Source organism: Doryrhamphus excisus, chromosome 17 (genome assembly GCF_030265055.1).
Source record: "Doryrhamphus excisus isolate RoL2022-K1 chromosome 17, RoL_Dexc_1.0, whole genome shotgun sequence".
NCBI lineage: Eukaryota > Metazoa > Chordata > Actinopteri > Syngnathiformes > Syngnathidae > Doryrhamphus > Doryrhamphus excisus.
In genome coordinates, this window is record NC_080482.1 from 1,545,099 (window position 1) to 1,565,000 (window position 19,902).

The 19,902-nt window shown below is 41.2% G+C and overlaps 1 protein-coding gene across 3 annotated transcripts in view; it reads left to right on the plus strand.

The window, feature by feature from the left end:
* Positions 1-243: 243 nt before the first annotated feature.
* LOC131105246 (ankyrin repeat and IBR domain-containing protein 1-like) overlaps positions 244-19,902 on the plus strand; it is a 21,728-nt gene continuing 2,069 nt past the window's right edge. The window contains exons 1-20 of one of the 3 annotated variants that reach the window (XM_058053159.1): positions 244-411; positions 2,055-2,335; positions 3,864-4,164; positions 5,887-6,069; positions 6,472-6,589; positions 8,092-8,300; positions 9,114-9,202; positions 9,274-9,418; positions 9,907-10,073; positions 10,564-10,652; positions 11,495-11,625; positions 13,452-13,586; positions 13,704-13,790; positions 13,965-14,031; positions 15,150-15,295; positions 15,671-15,849; positions 15,987-16,038; positions 17,710-17,821; positions 18,179-18,222; positions 19,135-19,902. The exon at positions 19,135-19,902 is cut by the window's right edge and continues 2,069 nt beyond it. In XM_058053159.1, coding sequence (XP_057909142.1) covers positions 2,148-2,335; positions 3,864-4,164; positions 5,887-6,069; positions 6,472-6,589; positions 8,092-8,300; positions 9,114-9,202; positions 9,274-9,418; positions 9,907-10,073; positions 10,564-10,652; positions 11,495-11,625; positions 13,452-13,586; positions 13,704-13,790; positions 13,965-14,031; positions 15,150-15,295; positions 15,671-15,849; positions 15,987-16,038; positions 17,710-17,821; positions 18,179-18,222; positions 19,135-19,902 — 3,210 coding nt within the window. In that variant the 5' untranslated portion in view covers positions 244-411; positions 2,055-2,147. Of the gene's footprint in view, positions 412-603; positions 828-2,054; positions 2,336-3,863; positions 4,165-5,886; positions 6,070-6,471; positions 6,590-8,091; positions 8,301-9,113; positions 9,203-9,273; positions 9,419-9,906; positions 10,074-10,563; positions 10,653-11,494; positions 11,626-13,451; positions 13,587-13,703; positions 13,791-13,964; positions 14,032-15,149; positions 15,296-15,670; positions 15,850-15,986; positions 16,039-17,709; positions 17,822-18,178; positions 18,223-19,134 lie in introns of those variants that run through there. The other 2 variants (XM_058053161.1, XM_058053160.1) reach the window with 2 other exon arrangements.

A 19,902-nucleotide genomic window follows, 5' to 3' on the forward strand; every position in this document is an offset into this window, starting at 1 on the left:
CGACCATTAAAAGTTAGGTCAATATCCTCCACGTTGCCATGTTTCACAATAAAAAGGCTAACCACATTAGTGACACATTTACGATGGTATACACGCGGGCGTATAATTATTTTTACATTACCGTTTTGACAAATCAAAGTATGCACGTTTACATCCGACTGCCGCTTGCTCCTAATGTCAAGTATGCAACGAAAACGAAACGAAATACCTTTCGGTCTTGGATAGGGGAATTCCAGAAACCTGGCAACCCACGAGCAGCCAGTAGAGAGTTGACAGGCTTTGGGAACAACATCACAACATTCACATTATTCATTACATGGACGAGCGTAGTTTCGATTGCCGTGCATTGTGCCAACGAGTGACAGTTGAGTCACAAGACCGGGGCGTAAAGCAGCTGTATGTGCCACGCGTGTAAGTCAGAAATCATTGTTATCCATTGTTTACAGCGAGTTTGTTAACTGTACGAGCTAAGTTCGCTAGCAGCGAGGCTAGCATGCTAGCTGACTCGCTATCGTATTCGCTGACGTTAGCCAACGCAGATGCTAGCGTCATGATGTTTTTTGTTCGCATAAAAAAAACAATACAAGCGGTCAATGTTGCGCAGGGCGATTTTGGGGCAGAATGTGTCCCTACGCAGAATAATTTTAGCAAACGTTGTTTGAGGTTAGTTGACCGTAGTGCGGTAACGCTGAATAGAAATGTAATTAGGTGTTAACTAAGCGTCCCCGCCGACTGTAGAGTGAACGCAACACGCTAGACAGTAGTCGGCTTGAGGTGGCTGAAATGTCCACAACAAGACAACAGGCCTGCACTAAAAGAGAGAAGAGGCAAGATCGTATTTATAACTGTTGCTGTGAGAGCAGCGAGAGTCAGACTTTGGTGTTTTGGTAGCTTGGTTAATCAGTCATAATAACGTGGGTAGCCACCGTATTGAGTGGTGTTGACTTTTCCCTGTATGCGCTTATGTAACTGTGCAAAGATCATCTGTTTAAAGTCACTAAAAGTGGAACATCACATTTGTTTCGACTGTTCCTGCCTTAACGTGTGGAGCTTTGTGCCTTTGTTTCATTGCCTGCATGTTTAAGACTCACTGGGACAGTTGGTATTGATGTTAAGCAACATTACTGAGAATTAACTTGGCTGGTTTAAAATATGATTAAACTTCTTTGTCAGTCGTGACAGTTAATAGATGGTTTGGTGAACACGGCTTTGGTGAGTCTGTTCATTCCCAGTATTCCCCCTGTGAACATATACTGTGAAAGTACAGTTTTTGTCCTGGGTATCTAATCCAATTAGAATGTTGTGAGTAATTTCTAATTCCAGGTTATCACCATTCTAATGAGATCAATATCAAACCAAAGGGACATGACAAAAACAATCATTTTGATTGATGTGTTTACTGAGAAATAATTTTCTATTTTTTGTAGCTATTGATCTCATCGGATTGCAACTGTGCCAAAAAATCTGGAATCATAACATTTGTATATGTGGCAGAAAAGAAAACATGTAAAAGCCTCCCTTTTTTCACCATATGGTCCTCTGACGGAGGTGAAGTGCTGACTGTGCACGATGTTCACGATTTGAGGATGTCTTGTCACACGCTGGTTCCTTGGGTGGGATGGGCAGCTTTAGTGGGGGACGGCGGAAGCTCCCGATGATGCCAGCGGAAGTCATGTTCTTCTCTCAGTGTGAGCTTTGTTGGCTCGATGGTGATCTACTCAAAACAAAACAAAATGAAGGGGTGGTTAAGCGGCGTTTGTGATCCTGACGCGGCTTGTGGCAGAGCAGCCTCCACGACCTTGGAGATTAAACGCTTTTCCTTGTGAGTCACGGGGAAGGAAAACTGTTCATACTTGAAGGGCTCTTCTTGAATCAGCGGTAAAAATAGACTTGGCTTAGGAGGCATTTTGGATTGAATTATTCCATGACTGGACAATTTAATTGCATGAAGCTGAGTGAGCATGCCAGATGTTTATTTATTGTGTAGCTAACAAGGGCCTTTTCATCTCGGACTCTGGGAATTTAAACCCATTTTTTTGTCTTTTTTTTTTTAGGACTCCCAGTATGTCTGCATGTTGGACTTGAGTAGATAAAAGACCATCCGAGAGGCTGCAACGTCAGATCCCGTACCCGCGACAGGGGAGGAGATGGGGAACACAGCCACCAAGTTCCGTAAGGCTCTCATCAACGGGGATGAGATGCTGGCTTGCCACTTATACGAGAGCAACCTGCAGTTCAAAGAAGCTCTGGATCCCAATTCTACATATGGAGAGTCCTACCAGCACAACACTCCGCTCCACTACGCTGCCCGACACGCCATGACACGACTACTCAGGTCAGGATCTCGCCAAGACCATAAAATACAAGTGTACATAATGTAAACATTTCAAAAGATATTTTAACAAGGTGATATGGGGTTTATGGAAGATGGAGGACATTTCCTTCACCGGTTATTAAAACCATTAACGATTATTGCTTATTCCTTTTTTACTAAAAAAAAAATCAATTTTAAATGGCATTAAAAATGTAAAAATGTGTTTTTCCACATTAAGACTCCATTGTACTAAACCCCTTAATTCCAGTGTGCTGATTATATGAAAGTGTTCTTTTTCCCACCAGCATTACATATTGTTAGAATTCCTTTCAATTCTTCTGAAGTCTTTTATGGTAGTAAATTAGTTGAACCATTTGTTTGCGCCCTCTATTGGAAGTAGTGAAAGCTATCTACAACATTAACTTCCACCTGATTGAAAGATTTCTTATTATGTTTATTTTAATTTAATCATCTATTTATCATGCCTAGTTCTCTGTTGTTTTTTTTCCTTTCTTGGTGTTGTTTTATTTTTATTGTTAAGGCTTGGCATGCTAACAACATTGTTCATGTCCTGCCTCTCTATATGTTTCTGTCCCATCTGTTTTTCCATGTAGCCATCTGTTATCAGCTCGTAGGAATGTTGCATGCTGGGATGGATTTGGATGGGACTGAAAGAGCTTGCCATCCCACAAGCTAATGTGTTTATTTTAGCTCGTTTAGAGATCTTTCCTCTTTTAAATGTACAATCAGAAGAGGGATTGAATTAGAAGCAAGTGTAGTGGGTTTAGGCTGAAATGTAAATATAAATTAGGTTTCCTCGTACAGACACAGCAAAATACAAACCGCCACACCTTAAAAATGTGTTGGGTTTTTTTGTACTTGAAAACAATGGTAAGTAATATATTGGATGGATGTATATGTTATATAGATTGATATTTTGACCACTAAATAGTAGCTAAAATGTTTCAGTCAATTGATGACAGCTTGTCACAGACTAAGCCTATCTATGTCAGTGTGTGCGTTCACTCAGGTTTCAATCCCATTCCACTTTCTGGCATCTTTGTTTACATATTTTGCGTGACTCTCACTGCCTCCGGTGGCAGCTAGCCAGCTCGCTTTTGTCCCACGGGCAGGCTATAAGCGGCTATCACGTTCATGGGGTACATGCTAACTTATGTTTTTAAAGTGTCACTTCATCCTGCTATCTTGTCATCATTATAATACTTATGGCTTGTCTTCACAACACCAGTTGTGTGTCGAAGTAGTTCACCATAAATGTGCATGTTTAATGTGCATAATTGGCTATGATGCATTGGCAAAAGGTGTGTAAAAAATCTGAAAAGCAAATGAAATATGTTTAGAATTACAATAAACTTTCTCCTTTTTGTCATTTTGTTTTAATGTCACATTAATGTCACAGACCCACCAGTGGGTACATTTAGATGGGGGAGAGGTCCACTCAAGCATTGGCTTACAAAGGGAAAATGTAACTAAGGAGCGCTGAGAAAAGGTCACTTTTCACTAGAATTCCTTTCTGTCTTACTTCCAGGTCTTTTCTCCGAAGCAAAGATGGAAATCCGAACAAACGCAATGTGCAGAATGAAACGTCTTTGCATCTTCTCTGCATGGGACCCCTGATCCTGACCTCAGAGGGGGCGCTGCTACCCCGCATCTCACGACCGTACGAAGATGAGCAGCGACGTGCGGAGTGTCTGCAAATCATTCTGGCGTGGACCGGAGCAAAGCTGGACCATGGCGAATACGAGAGGGCTGATATCAATGCCACGGACAATAAGAAAAATACCTGCCTGCACTACGCTGCTGCCTCGGGAATGAAGACTTGTGTGGAGGTAACACGGCCCCTTGTTTTTATTTGTCACACCACTTGGTTTAAAATATTCTCAAGTGTGACCCGTGTATATAGATCAAAAGATCAGGGTTGGGAAGCAAGGGGCACTTTGTTTGAAGCAAAGAAGATAAAAGCAACAGGAATAAACCTGATGTTAATGTGGCCTATTCAGGCGTCATTTTATTAACATCAATCTAGAAGAGTGGCAGGTGTGCTGTCTTGTGTCAAGGCCACTTGTGAGTCCAAGAAAAGGAACAATATTTTGTACTCTGATCACAACCAATAAGTATTGGCTAGAAATCCTGATGAACGATTAAAACCTACGTCTGGTCAAGGGAACAGCAAAGTTGGATAGATACAGTACAAGAACATTGAGTGATCAGTCATATCGTATGGTATTGTATTACGGACCCAAGCTAAAAGTACATAAAAACACAACCTCGGTACCAGGTTTTTTCATCAAGCCACTAAAAAGGAAACTCATTTTAGGGAAGTTGAAAATTGTATACATAATTTTAGATTCTACACTTGGGCATTGAGTCCCCCAGGGCTGTGCAGGTTGTCACTGGAATCCTCTTGTAATACTCCATGATGGCATCGCAGCTTCATGCCAATCAGGTGCTCAGTCAGGTTCAGGTGTGGACACTCCATCACCTTTAGCTTCTTCAGCAAGGCACTTGTCATCTTGGAGGCGTTTGGGGTTTGATTCCATGTTGCAAAACTGCAGTGCCTCCCAGTTCCCAACCGGAAGCTATCATGCTCTGCTTCAGCATGTCACAGTAAATGATGGAATTCATGTTTCCCTCAATGAACCGCAGCTCCCCAGTGCTGACAGCACTCATGCTGCTCCAGACCATGGTCCTGCCAGTAAATCTCAACTCCTGTACTACTCTTAGGGTATTTATGTAAGTTTAATTTTTATAGTATTGTCCCTAAAAGGTAGTATTGTCGAAAAAAGGGTATCTGAAATCTGAAGGGTGACTCTTGGCACAGTTGTGACGAGCCTATCTGCCGATATCAGTGGTTCTTAATTACGTTCTGTCAAGCCCCCCCAGGGAAATAAATGTATTCACACACACCCCATTTGAAATAGTATTGAAAAACAGATAATGGTCTATTACTATACTATACTATAAACGGTCTATTCATCCATCCATACTGTGCAGTCTGAACTTGAAACTATACCAAAGAAAATCCAACAAAACGGAGCGCTGTGAAGCATACACACATATCTGCCTGTAGAGTACAATAAATTCATACATGTTGGCAGGGCTGTGCTAACATTGAAAGTGTTCCCTGCCTCTCACGCCCCCCCATGACAGCTCACTGTGCCGAGCACCGACATACAACAGAACACCAGAGGAACAGGTAGTGCTAGTCCTTCTGAACTCTTAGGGCTATTTATCCAATCAGACGCCTGAAGAAAGCAAGTCCAAGAGAAGGTACAACTCCACTAAAAAAGCATAGTGACTTGACTCTGAATATCATACCTGGTTATTATACATATGTCATGTATTATACATATAATATTCAAGTGTAGGTATAAGTGTCGGTGTGAAGTGTACTAAAATAAACAAATAATAAATAACAATAAATAGATAAAAGTCCTGTATTTTGGAAAGCCAAGGCTTCAAGTAACATAACAATACAAATATTGACATCTATTCTGTTTGCCCCCCACCTTCAAACATTAAAAATGTGCTTTTTTTCCCCACTTCTTCAGTTTCTAGTGCAGCGAGACGCAGACCTTTTTGCAGAGAACGAAAACCGCGAGACTCCGTGTGACTGCGCTGAGAAGCAGCACCACAAGGATCTGGCCTTGTGCCTAGAGTCACAGATGGTCTTCTCACTCGCCCCTGAGGCGGAGGGTATAGAGGCAGAGTACGCAGCTCTCGACAGAAGAGAGGTACACCATGTCGTAACATGAGGTGGTAAAATCTACACAGATCATCTGGTGTGATCTTTCACCGTTCTCCTTAATTGTGTCATCTTTCCAAGATGATATTTTCATAGATGCACAGTTTGATTTAATGCAATGTTTGAAGACTTCAGTGTTCTCTCTCTAGTTGCACCAAATAGTCTGTCATTGGGTTTGTATTCCTTTAGCTCGCTACAGTTGGATCAAATGTCAGCAAGTAGATATTTTTGTACTTGGTATTGTTTTATCTGTTTTATCTTTCATTATGATAACTATTTCTCATTCCTTGTAATCACGTTTTTTTTTTTTGCTGCCCTTCGTTCACAATGTTTTCCCTTGCTGTATTTTTTGTCCTTGCCTCCTGTTTCATTGCCCCCCCCACCCACCCAGCTGTACGAGGGCCTGCAACCTCAAGATCTACGCAGGCTGAAAGATATGCTCATAGTGGAGACAGCCGACATGCTGCAAGCACCACTCTTCACTGCAGAGGCACTGCTACGCGCCCATGGTACATTGACACAACACACATCGCAATTATGGACCTCAAATAATAGAATTTTAACATTCCGTGAGTAAATAAAGCTGGCAAAATGTGTATTCCGATAACAGAAGCCTGAGCGCTTGTGATCTTTACGCAATCGTGAGTCAGCTATGTGGTCATTGTGGAATAAGGTGGAGCATTTGTACAACATTCCATCACTACAAAAAAGTATCATAGATTGCTTGCAAGCATTCTTCTGGGTCTTATTAGCTCCACTAAGAATTCTTTGACCTCTTTGTCAGTGTATTTAAGCAGAAGGAATGGCATTTGGGAATTAGAATGGAGATATTTCTGCATTGAATGTGGTATCTGTCTAGTCCTCTTTACACAGAAATGAGTTACAAATGACTAAACATTTTCTACAAAAGCCCACTGATAAGCTACTATGGACCTTCTATGCAGATGAAGGTTAGGTGGATGTAGCCGTCTGCAAACTCCCAGCTCACACATTTTCTATACAGTTTCCATCCCAATTGACTTATTTCTCAGAGACGCTTTCACAGATACAGAAAAATCGGCAAATCGCCATATACCAATCACTGTATGAAGTGGATGCTCCGTCCCACCTCCCGTTCTGATGGACCAAGAGTCTGCTGCAGAGCTACTCTCTGCGTGCTACATTTGAGACATACTTTCGGGGTGGCGATGGGAGAAATGACCCCAAAACGATGCTATATTTATTCGCCTCGTCTAACAGGGATATGATATTTTGGGATGTTTTTAATTTCCAGAAGTATTTTTTAATGCCGATGACCTCCTCCTCTCCTCCCTAACTTTTCAATGTATTTTTCCATGTTAGTCTAGTTCTGGTGGCTTGCTTGCCTAGCTACCCCTGCTTGTCGATGCTTGTGCCAAGCCAAGTTTTGATGTAAGGCCAAGTGTGAAAACTTTTTATTTCAACCTAATTTTGATGAAAGCATGGAGATAGGGTCATCCTAAGTGAAGACTTTTAATTGAATGGAGATTGGAGAAATTGTTGCAGTATTCATTATCTAAACGAGGCCATTTAGAGTCCTGGGCGTTAGATTGGTGGTGAAACGTGTCTTGTGGCTGATAATGGCCTAATTGCACAGTTGACCGGGTCGTGTTTCTTATTATAAACAGAGACATTCTTCTGAGGAATTTTGGAATCAAGTACCAGTCACAATGTCTGCAATTTTCTTAAAGAACTCTCAAGCATGTTTGCCTGCCAGTGTAAAAGAGAAAAGCTATTCTGTGAGAGGAAAGCAGGTGGCAGTAGGTCTATGCTGTTGGCTGTTGGAGAGGCTTCAGTGGTTGCCACGGAAATTATATGTCTATGGGCTGCAGTGGATTCACTAGGACAGCAGAGAAGAATAGGGCATAATAAGATCATATTGTCATGTCCCTTTGACTATAATATTTATATAGTATTCATTGTCAAACTCTACTATAGTTACTGTGCAACTAGAATGGTATGTTTGAACATTTCTGTCTTTTCTTGACAACAGATTGGGACAGAGAAAAACTCTTAGAGGCTTGGATGACCAATGCCGAGCACTGCTGCCAACGCTCGGGTGTACAGATGCCCAACCCTCCCCCGAGCGGCTGCAACGCCTGGGACACCCTGCCATCACCTCGGACACCACGCACCACCCGCTCCTCTATCACCTCACCAGACCACATCAGTCTCAATACCGCTGATGAAGATTCTTCTTTGGCGAGTGAAGTTCAAATCTAACACACAGTAACTCTGTAATAGTGGCCATTGGAGACACCAGGGAAAATCTTTTTTTCTTACTTACTTGAAAGACAATTAATCTGCAACTAAGGTCACATAAAAGAATATGTGGATACTTGTATCATGTATTTTAGAAATTAGTAACTAAATAGTTTATTTGTGGCCAGACTATGTAACATATGCACTAAAATGATATGCCAAATTATGTAATACATCACCAAAACCATAAAGCAGCTGTCTTCCATGATGGTGTTACTACCTTACATGGGTCAAGGCACTGTAAGCGATTCTAAATGTGAACCTAACTGGCATTGAATGCTCTCTTCAGCCAAGAGACTTCATGTCAGCAGTTTTTTTGAATGAGAAGTTAAAGGTTATGTTTGTCAGACATGTTGTTTGGTGTGTCTCTGGGAAGATGTCTTGGACTGTGCCAACAGTGCCAATTGACCAGTGGGGCTACTCCAGCAGCCCGTTTAAAGGTTACAGTCGATTAGATCACATTCTGCTCTTTTACTCTTTTTCAGTGCTGACATTGTTAACATAAACTGCCTGGTTCGTATGTCTTATGTAACGTTTTGCTGTGTCTGTGTGTTTGTGTCTCATTGCTTTTGAGGTGTGAGGAAATAACTCTCACAACAGTCGTTAGTTACCACATCTGGTTCATACACTTGTGGTGGGTGACATGACATAAGGTTACATGCAGGTTTTCAAGATTGATTTAATATATAATTGATACTCTATTACGAGTCTGAGATCCATAAATAATAATAATTTCTTTTTCTTCCCTCACAGTGTGGAATCTGCATGTCTTCCATTTCAGTCTTTGAAGAACCTGTTGACATGTCCTGTGGCCATGATTTCTGCAGAACATGCTGGGAAGGGTATGTGCTTTGCAGATGGTATGCGTTGGCCCGAGATGCATCACATTCTCTTCATTTATTGTGTGCAACAGGTTTCTTAATCTAAAGATCCAAGAGGGTGAAGCCCACAACATCCTGTGTCCAGCCTTTGACTGCTACCAACTGGTACCTGTGGAGGTCATCGAGAGTGTGGTGTCCCGAGAGATGGACAAACGCTACCTCCAGTTTGACATCAAGGTGCACCAAATTTGGAACATCCTTTTGATTGCATCCGTTACTAAATAATGAAATCATATCATCACCAAGCTGGCCAAACATTCTATTTCTACTATTAGGTGTCAAGACAGACTGAAAATGACTTTTAATGGGAGTCAAAGCAAACATCCAAAAGAACTGAGAGACGGTGTTCAATTTGAAAGCAATTTGTATTGTTTAGTGGAACACAATTTATGTTTTGACCATAACACAGGACATAATACAATTATACTGTATGAGCGATGTTTGGAGTAATGACATTTTACATTCAACAAGAGAAAGGGCAGTTTCACTCACATAAGAGAAAAACAGAATACTTGTGATCACATTAAGTGTTTATTTGGACCGGAACCTGTTTACGGTGCTTACAGAAACATAGTATTTGAAATAAGTGTGTTAACAATTGCGTGTGCCTCACAATATGTTTATGAATTTCATCACTGTTGTAACTCTTCTTTTCTTGTTGCCAGGCATTTGTGGAGAACAATCCAGCAATTCGCTGGTGTCCAGAGGCTGGCTGTGAAAGGGCAGTGCGGCTGAAGACACACGGCCCCGGGGCGTCCACCTCCGACCCGCTCAGCTTTCCATTGCTTCGGGCACCGGCTGTAGACTGTGGCAAGGGACACCTCTTCTGCTGGTCTGTAATCATTACCCAGCCACATGATATGATATGATAAGGGGGTTTTCATTCAGTTAATCCCTGGATTATAAGATCATTATATAATTAGGTCCAGATAAATTGCAAATTAATCATTCATATTGGCTGTCAGTCCCTGAAAAGATTTAAGCTGAGAATGACATGCACACTGCAGAATTGTGAAAAGATAACGTATAATCTATTACTTCTATACACTCTTAGTAGGTATTCCGTAAAAACTTGTGTGATGAGCTTTTTAACCAACACAATAGTAAAGAAATAACTGTTAAAATTAAGATTATCATTTTGAAGCAGTTAGATAAAGTACAAATGCACAGAATGTGTGTTAAATGTTGAAATTATTACGTTCAGCTGCTCCGTCAATGTTAGAACTCTACATTGTAAACTGGAACTAGAATCCAACTGAATTTAAAACTGGTGGAGACTCTTTAATTACAGTAAGTACGATACTGCTGTGTATTCATTCCAGGGAGTGTCAAGGTGAAGCCCATGAGCCCTGTGACTGTGACATCTGGAAGTTATGGCTACAGAAAGTCAATGAGATGAAACCTGAGGAATGTGAGTATTGCTGCTCATTTAATTTTTTGAAGGAGATGATTTGATGTCTAGGCTTTTTTATGTTGTATTCGTTCGACTGCTGTCTTCACCAGCAGCTAAACTGCTTGAGTCTATTGTGATGACAGACTACACCCTGCATGTAAGACAGGGGAACATCACCATTGTTGTGGATGAACAATACATTGGATGAAAAAGAAGGCAATCTGTGAAAACAAACACTATTTTGAGAATGGTGTCTTTTTCTTTAAAATAGGCTTACCGGTAATCTCTCAATGTATCAGATTTCGTTTTTAGTCCAATTTCCATTTTAGGCGATCTTAGCTTTTCATTTTGGCTTTCAACACATCAGAGATTTAGCACTTCCAGCTTTTGAATGTTTACATACAGGGTTATAAAATAAAACTATTCCGTAATGAAATGATTGAAAGGAAGAACAGTAGCAAACTGTAGCCTAGTCGCAAGTATTCTACTCGGCATGAAGTTGTATTGCCTGTCTGACAAGTGTTCAATGTGGCCACCACCTGCATCACGGGCAACATCAATGCGATAAGAGACTTCCTCTCAGATACGTATCGGTCTATCACAATCAACTGAATGATGCGACTACAGCACCTTTGTGGCAGCCATTAAAAACCCGGAGAACTCCCTTTCAAATGGCCACTGACGCATTCCATACGATGCTTGAGAGCTGATCAGTGCGTCATGAAATGGGTTTATTCTTCAGTAACCCTGGAAAATGATGATGATGATTGTCTACTGTATGTTTTGGAAATTACTGCACCATTTTTATTGACACATGCTTCTCGTTGTTCCATTTACCTTGCCCTCTCCCCTTGTTGTAGTGGCTGGTGTGAGTGAAGCTTATGAAGATGCCGCCAACTGTTTATGGTTGCTCACAAACTCTAAACCCTGTGCCAATTGCAAATCCCCAATTCAGAAAAATGAGGGTTGCAACCACATGCAGTGTGCGAAGGTAAGTTGGACTTGGATGACACGCGCATCTATAGATACACTTTGCCGTGGTTCTGAGGGCTTGTTGAACACTGTACTGTCTGTAGCCAAAAAAGTATGCTCATACTTAAGAGACATATGTCACATGCTGTGCAAACAGCATTGGCACTCATACTAACAGCTCCCAGCTGCAGAAGGTCTCATTTTGTTAAGTGCTCAGCAAACAGCTTCTATCAGATAAGCGTGTAAGCTCATATTGATCAAATCATAATCAGATCAAAGCATATACAGCATTATGTTTATTTTATCCTCATCGACAAAATGACAGAATACATAACATTTGCGTAAATATGCATTGTCTTTGGGCGAGAGGCGGGGCACACCCTGGAGGGTGAAGGCACAGAATTCAAACCATGATGTGAGTCGGGATGATCGCATAAGTTATATCTAAAATTGCATTTGTATTACTGCACAATATTTTCCTTTGAAGCTGAGTTTTTAAAGATCATACAAAAAATACAATGAATGACAAGTTGTGTGAGTAATACTGTTAATTGGCAGCGTTTTCTATATCCCATTACTTCCATTCAGCCCTGGGATTGAGTGGTGAGCTCTCCAGGGTGCTAAATCAGCTAGAATAGGCCCCATTGACCCTGAACAGAAGAAGCTGCATCGATATTGGATGGATAGCTTTCTGTAGACTTAACTGTAGATATGCTCCGAATATAAGTGCATTAATTGCATTCAATTTGATTTTTTAAACAAATGTTCCTGCCATTTTCTCGTACTAAAAGTCAAACTGCTAGGAAGCCAGTAAGCCACTGTTATTCGGAAGCTTCTTGTATTCCTGAGGTGGATATGATAAGAAGTGCAGAGATGACTGAGAGAAAATAGATTGTAGTCTGTGGTCAGTGGAGGAGGAAATGTGACACCAGTGATCACACCAAATCCTCTTGGCAGACTGATATGTGTTTCTATCTCTGTTGCTGGAAGCCAAGCCACGAATGGACCTCAGTGCAGTCATGCAGCCAGGCCATTTTTGTCTCGGCCTCTGTCTCTGTCTTTGTCTCCATCCTGGTTCAAGATGACTGACGAGAGATTGAGATTAATTCAGTAGAAATAGTGCCAGTGTCCAAAACTCAGAGGCCATCGACATCTCAGTCTCTTGACCTGTTATTATCTGGTAAGAAATAGCTTCTCTAGTGTTGCTAGGAAACTAGGAACAATTGTGTCACTCCTTTCCATGCTACCTGTCCTTGTCTTGTCACACAGCACCAAGCTGGAAATTTGATTTTTGTATTTTCTTTCCTTAAATGTCATGTACGGAGAGCATTTCTGAGTAAACAGACATCTCTGCCTTGAGGGCTGTGCGATGCTCTGGCTAACTTTTCATTCACACAAGAGCTTGTAGCAGTGGAACACAGATTTCTTACCTCGCTATGGGCTCCGAATTGAAGTGGCTGTAGTGTTTTGTTGTTCTACAATACCCGATGGGGTTGCTGATTTCAAATGGGGTCTTGAGTACCAGCAGTGGCAGAATACTTTAAGGAATTCATTAAGAAGTTCAGACAATGGTCCGGATGGAATACAAAGAATGGGCACACACAAAGCAGACAGCACAAGAACAGTCTTAGTATTGTGTTTTCTAAAATAGTACTTGTAGAACAAATCTTTTGAGGCGCATACATACACATTACTGACGCAGCTTCTTGGAGTTAGTATCATTACAGAACAGGTACAGGCTCACTCTGAACTCCCAATTGTTTTCAACAAATCCTTCAATGTAGTTTAAATGTCACAGATAAGCTTAACAGATTTCTTCAGTTATTTTCCCTTCTTTCCCTGCAGTGTAAATATGACTTCTGTTGGATCTGTCTGGAAGAGTGGAAAAAGCACAGTTCATCCACAGGAGGCTATTATCGCTGTACCCGCTATGAAGTCATTCAACAGGTGGAGGAGCAGTCAAAGGAGATGACCGAAGACGTATGCACACGTTGGCCACGTTGGGCTTCAATTCTAACTACTCTGATGCAAATGAAAATAGCATTTAAGACATCAAGGGTTTTTTTGTTTTAATCATATTGACTTTTTTGTTTGCAGGCAGAAAAGAAACACAAGAGCTTTCAGGAACTGGACCGCTTCATGCACTACTACACACGCTTCAAGAACCATGAACACAGCTATCAGGTGAATAGTACTGCTCTTCCCATGCACTTTTCCCTGTGTGCATTCGTGAACATATCCATGTCATATGCTAATCTACACTCCTTGTTTTTTTTATTATAATGCTCACTTACTGTATATTCACTCAGATAATGTTTAAACTCACCAGTAAAAGAACTGCTGTCTTCTTCACCATAGCTGGAGCAGCGCCTGTTAAAAACTGCCAAAGAAAAAATGGAGCAACTCAGTCGGGCCTTACATGGAAGTAAGTTTTGAGTCTTTTCTAAACAGTCTTGATCTTTATTTAGTGGGCTCATTTTGAGCTTATGGAGGTAGATGAAATGAAGGAGATGAGTGAGTATAGTTAATACTTGGGAAACGCTTTGATACAAGTAAACAGTTCTTTTTGACTGGCAATAATTTAACAATGCAGACTCATAGTTGTAAAAGTCATTCAGACGTTGATTAAAGGAAAACCTTTTGTGGAATTTTGCCCATCATTCACAATCCTTATGTGAAACATGAACATATATTTCTTTTCTTTTTTTGTGCATTCTAACAAGAGAAAACAAGACAGTATGAACTAGCTAACAATGCACGTCATGGGACATACGTACCTATTTTGGCTCCAAAGCTCTGACTAAAAGAATAAATATACGCCAACCGTGTCCCATTTACATAACTGACTTGTATATTAACCAAGCTACAGTGAGCACGGACATTGTGTCATTGTTTCTATGCAGCTGTTGTTGACGGAAGTAACATAAGCTCCTGGGCTCAGTGTGCATCAGAAAGAAGTTTCGGTAATGTTTTAAATCATCGATATACGGCAAGATACTGTAAGTATAACACGTTATCATCAATGTACTTGTTAATGCCTGATCACAGCGTGTGAATCAAATGATACAACGTTGTTAGAGGGGTTGTTTTTAGAGGCCTTCATAGTGGAAATAGGTGCGTCCCAATGTCCTAACGTTTATGTTGAAATATGTGTTCATGTTTCACCTAAGGATTGTGGATGATGGCCGAAAAAAGTCCACATTTCATTCTACATGATTTACAATTGCTGAGAGGTTTTACTGTAATCATCATTAGATATTAATCACCGACATATGTGATCTGTGAGGTGGTAAGATTTCTATTTATACAATCCCCCTTCTGAGTTCACTAAATCCCAACCGATTACGGACCTCCCTTGGCATATCGTTAGACGGTAATTAACACTGACTGCAACAGATGTTCCCGTGATTGTCTTTCTTCTTGTTCGACAACTTTCCAGGCCTTGAAAGTAATCTGCTGTGACAAATGGATAATATGAAACGTTGCATAGTGTGTATTGCACAATGGTGAAGCTGATATTTGTTATGTAACACTCTTTCTCAGGGGAAGGAGGCCCACCTGACACAACATTTATTGAAGATGCGGTCCTGGAACTACTAAAGACCCGCCGCATCCTCAAGTGCTCTTATCCTTATGGGTTCTTCTTGCAGCCTAAAAGCACAAAGAAGGAGATCTATGAGCTCATGCAGGTTTCAGCCTCACTTATTAGGAAAAGACTAATGTTCAAAGCTTCAAGTCTAATGTAGGTCATTCGAGATATGAACTATCTCAGTTAAAGACCTGCCTGAGATACACATACACTAGCAGGTCTTATATAATTCACAAGATATCAACATTATTTACTGCAACTTTTTACATTTTGATTGGGTTAAAACTATAGAGGTCTTCTTTCTGTGATATTTTTCATATCAATGAATGCTAAATGTTTAATTTTGTATTCTACCACGACACAAACTGCATAGTTTTGTTCTTAACAATGATTTTGTAGCTACACTTGAACTTGTAAAATCCCATAGTCTACATTTTTTCCGGAAAAGTCCAGCCTATGTTTGTTGTTTCCACAGACAGACCTCGAGATGGTAACTGAAGACCTTGCACAAAAGGTCAACCGGCCTTACCTACGGACTCCGCGCCACAAGATAATTCGTGCAGCCTGTTTGGTGCAGCAGAAGAGACAGGAGTTCCTGGCCTCGGTAGCAAGAGGAGTGGCCCCCAATGACTCGCCTGAGGCCCCGAGACGCAGGTAAGTTCAGTATGCCAGCATAGAGCTCTCACTGTGAGACACATTGCTGAATTTAACATTGCAGAAATGACAAAAAACAACCAATTACATGTAATTTATTTGTAACTGACCAAAACATCATTCTTACTCAATTGTAGTTTTGCCGGAGGAACGTGGGACTGGGAATATTTGGGCTTTGCGTCACCTGAGGTAATTCATGTTCTTTTGTTTGCAACAGCTAAAATATGACATGTGAGGATAATAAACTTCAATCAATGTGTGAACATGTGTTAGCACGAATGTGGTGTTTGACATCTGCCGTAGTCCAAGAGGGAGTCAGGAGATTTCTTCCAGGAATTGGTGGCCAGTGTAAAGTAGCATTCACACAAAAAATACAGACAATTTGCTTGAAGATATTATATTTGTACTAACAGGCCGCATTCAACAACAAAACAGCATCATTTATGAATTCATATATTTATTTAAAACTGTTAGAGTGAATCCATTAAATTGGAACTGTTATGTGGACGACTGTACTGAGTATATTCCAACTGCTTTGTTGTTGATGTGAGATAAGCTTTCTTTGCTGTGTACTCTAAACTGCACTATGACAAATCACCCCGGTAGCTGCAAGCGATATTAGCATTACAAATGATCACATAGCCTACATTACGAACTCTGCTATCTGAGTGGATTTCCAAGCTTAATACAGTGTGTGGACCTAAGGCTACGAGCAGGTTCAAGTTAAGTATCAACACCCATTGCTGAACATCAAACTACACTTAAAAAGGTTTTATTTTACTTCCCATAATCTGCCTCTGCTTAAGCAGGTAATAGGAATACTGATCGTATACAATATGAATAATATATAACATATAAACAAAAGTCAAATACAGCATTCAACGTTATTGAAAACTGTTTAAGATCGCTTTAACATCTTTGAATTAGTAGCTGCCAAGAGTTAACTATACATTCCAAAAGGAAAAGCCGGGGCCTCAAGGCCCCCCCCAGTATATGAAAACAAACAATACTGTGTATATTAATGTGGTTTCATTTAGAGATGCGGAGTCATGAACTTTCTAGTTTCAGTGTCAATTTTGGGGATCTTTGTGTATATAAAATAATTTCTGTACTCAGCAGTAGAACATAGGTAAGTTTCAGCAAAATATCAGTACTTTTTGTAATAAGCATAACATTCAAGCATAACTTTCACTTTGACCCAAATTTAGCCAAAATATCTCAACAATTATACAACATGATAAACTACACAAAAAATGGTTGTTTTACAAGAAAATCATTTATTTGCAAATATAACCATGAACTTTTTATAATTTTTATAGTTTTCACATGTGGTCATTTTTATGCTTTTGCCACTTTTCTGACCTTTTAATGTTGTTAGAATGTTGTGTTCTTGTGTTATACCATGCCAATGTTTCATTTGCGCATTTGGAAGTGGATCTGATGGCTCTGTTTATTCTGACTCCCTTATATGGGCATGCCCGGGTACAGGCTGTACAAGTTGTTAGCGGTAGAGGCTGAGTGGGACCAATCACAGCGGAGTGGGCGTGCCCGGATGCGGGCTGTGGGTGGAATACATTAAAACAGAGCATTTTGGAAATCCAAAGAAATACAGCTGGAACAGGTGCAGATTCTGTAAGATCTAGAAAGCTTTCTGTGTGGGTTATTGTGTGTATTGCAACTGCAGTTTTAGTACTTTGGGTAGATGCCACATACAGTAGGTGATGATGTCATTCATTCAGTGCAGGATGCAATCTTCTTCTCGATGGTGTAAGAACACGAATGATTCTATGAATGTGTCAATGAATGTGAACTATTAGTCATCTTTTTATGATGAGACATTTGTGTGTTGTTGTTTTGAAGGAGTACGCCGAGTTCCAGTACAGACGGCGACACAGACAGCGGAGGCGAGGCGACATGGCCAGTCTCCGTAGCAACACACCTGACCCCGATGATCCCAGTGATGGTATTCTAGGTATTGCTGTTGACAAATGGGGCTGTCTGTCGGTTTGTGCCATATCGCCGTCCTTTTTAAAGACTGTGGATTACTTTCATACTTCCCAATGGTACCATTGACTGATGTGATTACTGATACTGTGTTATTGGCTCGGATGCAAGTACTTCTAATCCTGCCATTTACTTTGTGTGAGTGGAGGTTTTTTCTGCTTTATGTGTATTGAATTGATTGAAATTAATATTCTGCCACAACATGGCTGATATTTAGTTGGTTTCGGTTAGTGCATGGTGTTAAGTGAGTTTACAGTATACAGCTGAAAGGATGATGATGGTCCCTGAAAGTTGTTTTTTTGACACTTTGTCTCTTTCTGCAAAGACAACGACGAAGTGGGAGGTGGACATAGACAAGGTCGTTTGATGGTGAGTGACAAATTTATCTTAACTCAGGAACTTCAGTCTTTTCTGATAATGATGAAAATACATTTTTCTCAAGTTTGTTGATGAACTTGTATGCTCTCGTACAGACCATCCCACGTCTTGATACATCAAATAGAAATAAAATAGATATTTTTGTGTTCTTGCTTAATGAGATTGCTATCCGCTTCTGATGGAAATTTTAAGACCAGTTGAAAAATGCCATGAAGATATGATGATAGGTGAGAATACCTGACAGAAAATGAGATTGAATCCTCATTTTTGCTTTTCAAGGCTGTGGTGTAAACTTTTGACGAAGAGACGATTTCACTTTAATTCTTGTTTACGATGGATTTGCTTTCTTCAAAGACATTTAGTCTCACTCACATTTCTTGTTTTTGCATTCTACGTACTTGGAACCTCCTTAAGATCCAACCGTGCAAAATTCTTGTAATTTTTTTAGCTGGTCTTAATTTTGACATTTGATAGATGGAAAGATCACTGTCACAACTGGAGGCTAAATCGGAGCCACAAAGGAATCAGTTGAATAAATCAGCTCAAGAGTCAAAATGTTGACATCATAGAACCTTCATTAGCGCTGAAAGCCTTTTTTTTTAACATTTTAATATTTTTAACTCTGGTACGAGTCTCAGCACTAATGGTAGAAGAAAAACAACAATTTATCTACTCAACCTGAACTTTAATGAGTGACCAACACGAACTGGGAGATTAGCGCCTGAGTTTGGGGGATGGGTCTCTCCATTCGGTGATGGCGGCCACTGTACATGGCGTTCTTCATCTATTATTGTTTTACTGAGCAGCCTGGATTAATAGCAGTACTTGCAGGACCATACCAGACATGTTTTGTGGGCAATGCCCAAGACATCCTGACCATTGTGCTGCTGTGATTTCTTGCAGGGTCTTGGTTCTTTAGAGGATGATGACCCCAACATTCTACTGGCCATCCAGCTGTCACTCCAGGAATCAGGGATGACAGGCGAACAGTCCGCTCACGATGTCCTCGCTAATGAAGCATCGCTCGGAGCGATTGGCACCTCCTTGCCTTCAAGGCTTGACCAGAGCGCCCCGGGTGTCGAGGTCCCCCCCAGAGTGTCCTTAAGCAGCTCAGAACTACTGGAGTTGGGGGACAACCTGGCTCGACTCGGCAACATCAGCATCAGCGGCCATTACTCCGCTGCCCCGGGCGTCCCCACCTCTGGTCAGCTCTATGACAGCCACACCCGAGGCAACGGCTGCTCTGTGCCAATACCAGGAGCCCCGGGCGGCAGTTTCTCATCGACGGGGGTCTTCTCGTCCAGCGACACAATAGACTCGACCACATACAGCAGCAATGACCCCAGCTCCTCCTCTGCTTTAGCGGCAAATGCTAATTTGCTGGGCAACATCATGGCATGGTTTCACGACATGAACCCTCAAGGTATCACCCTGGTCCCCTCCACCTCTTCTGACACGGACACGAATGTGGATGAACTCCATGCAGGTGGACACCAGTGCCTGCAGGAAGAAGCCAACGCCGGTGTCGTCGTCCTCCATGACGGCAGGAAGTCTCAGGAAGGAATGCCAGACGTCGCTTTTGGTTCCTCGAGAATTTGTGACATGGAGAAAAAGGAATGCCATGTTGTAGAGAGGCCGACGCAGCTCCATCTAGTGGGGCTGGACGCCATG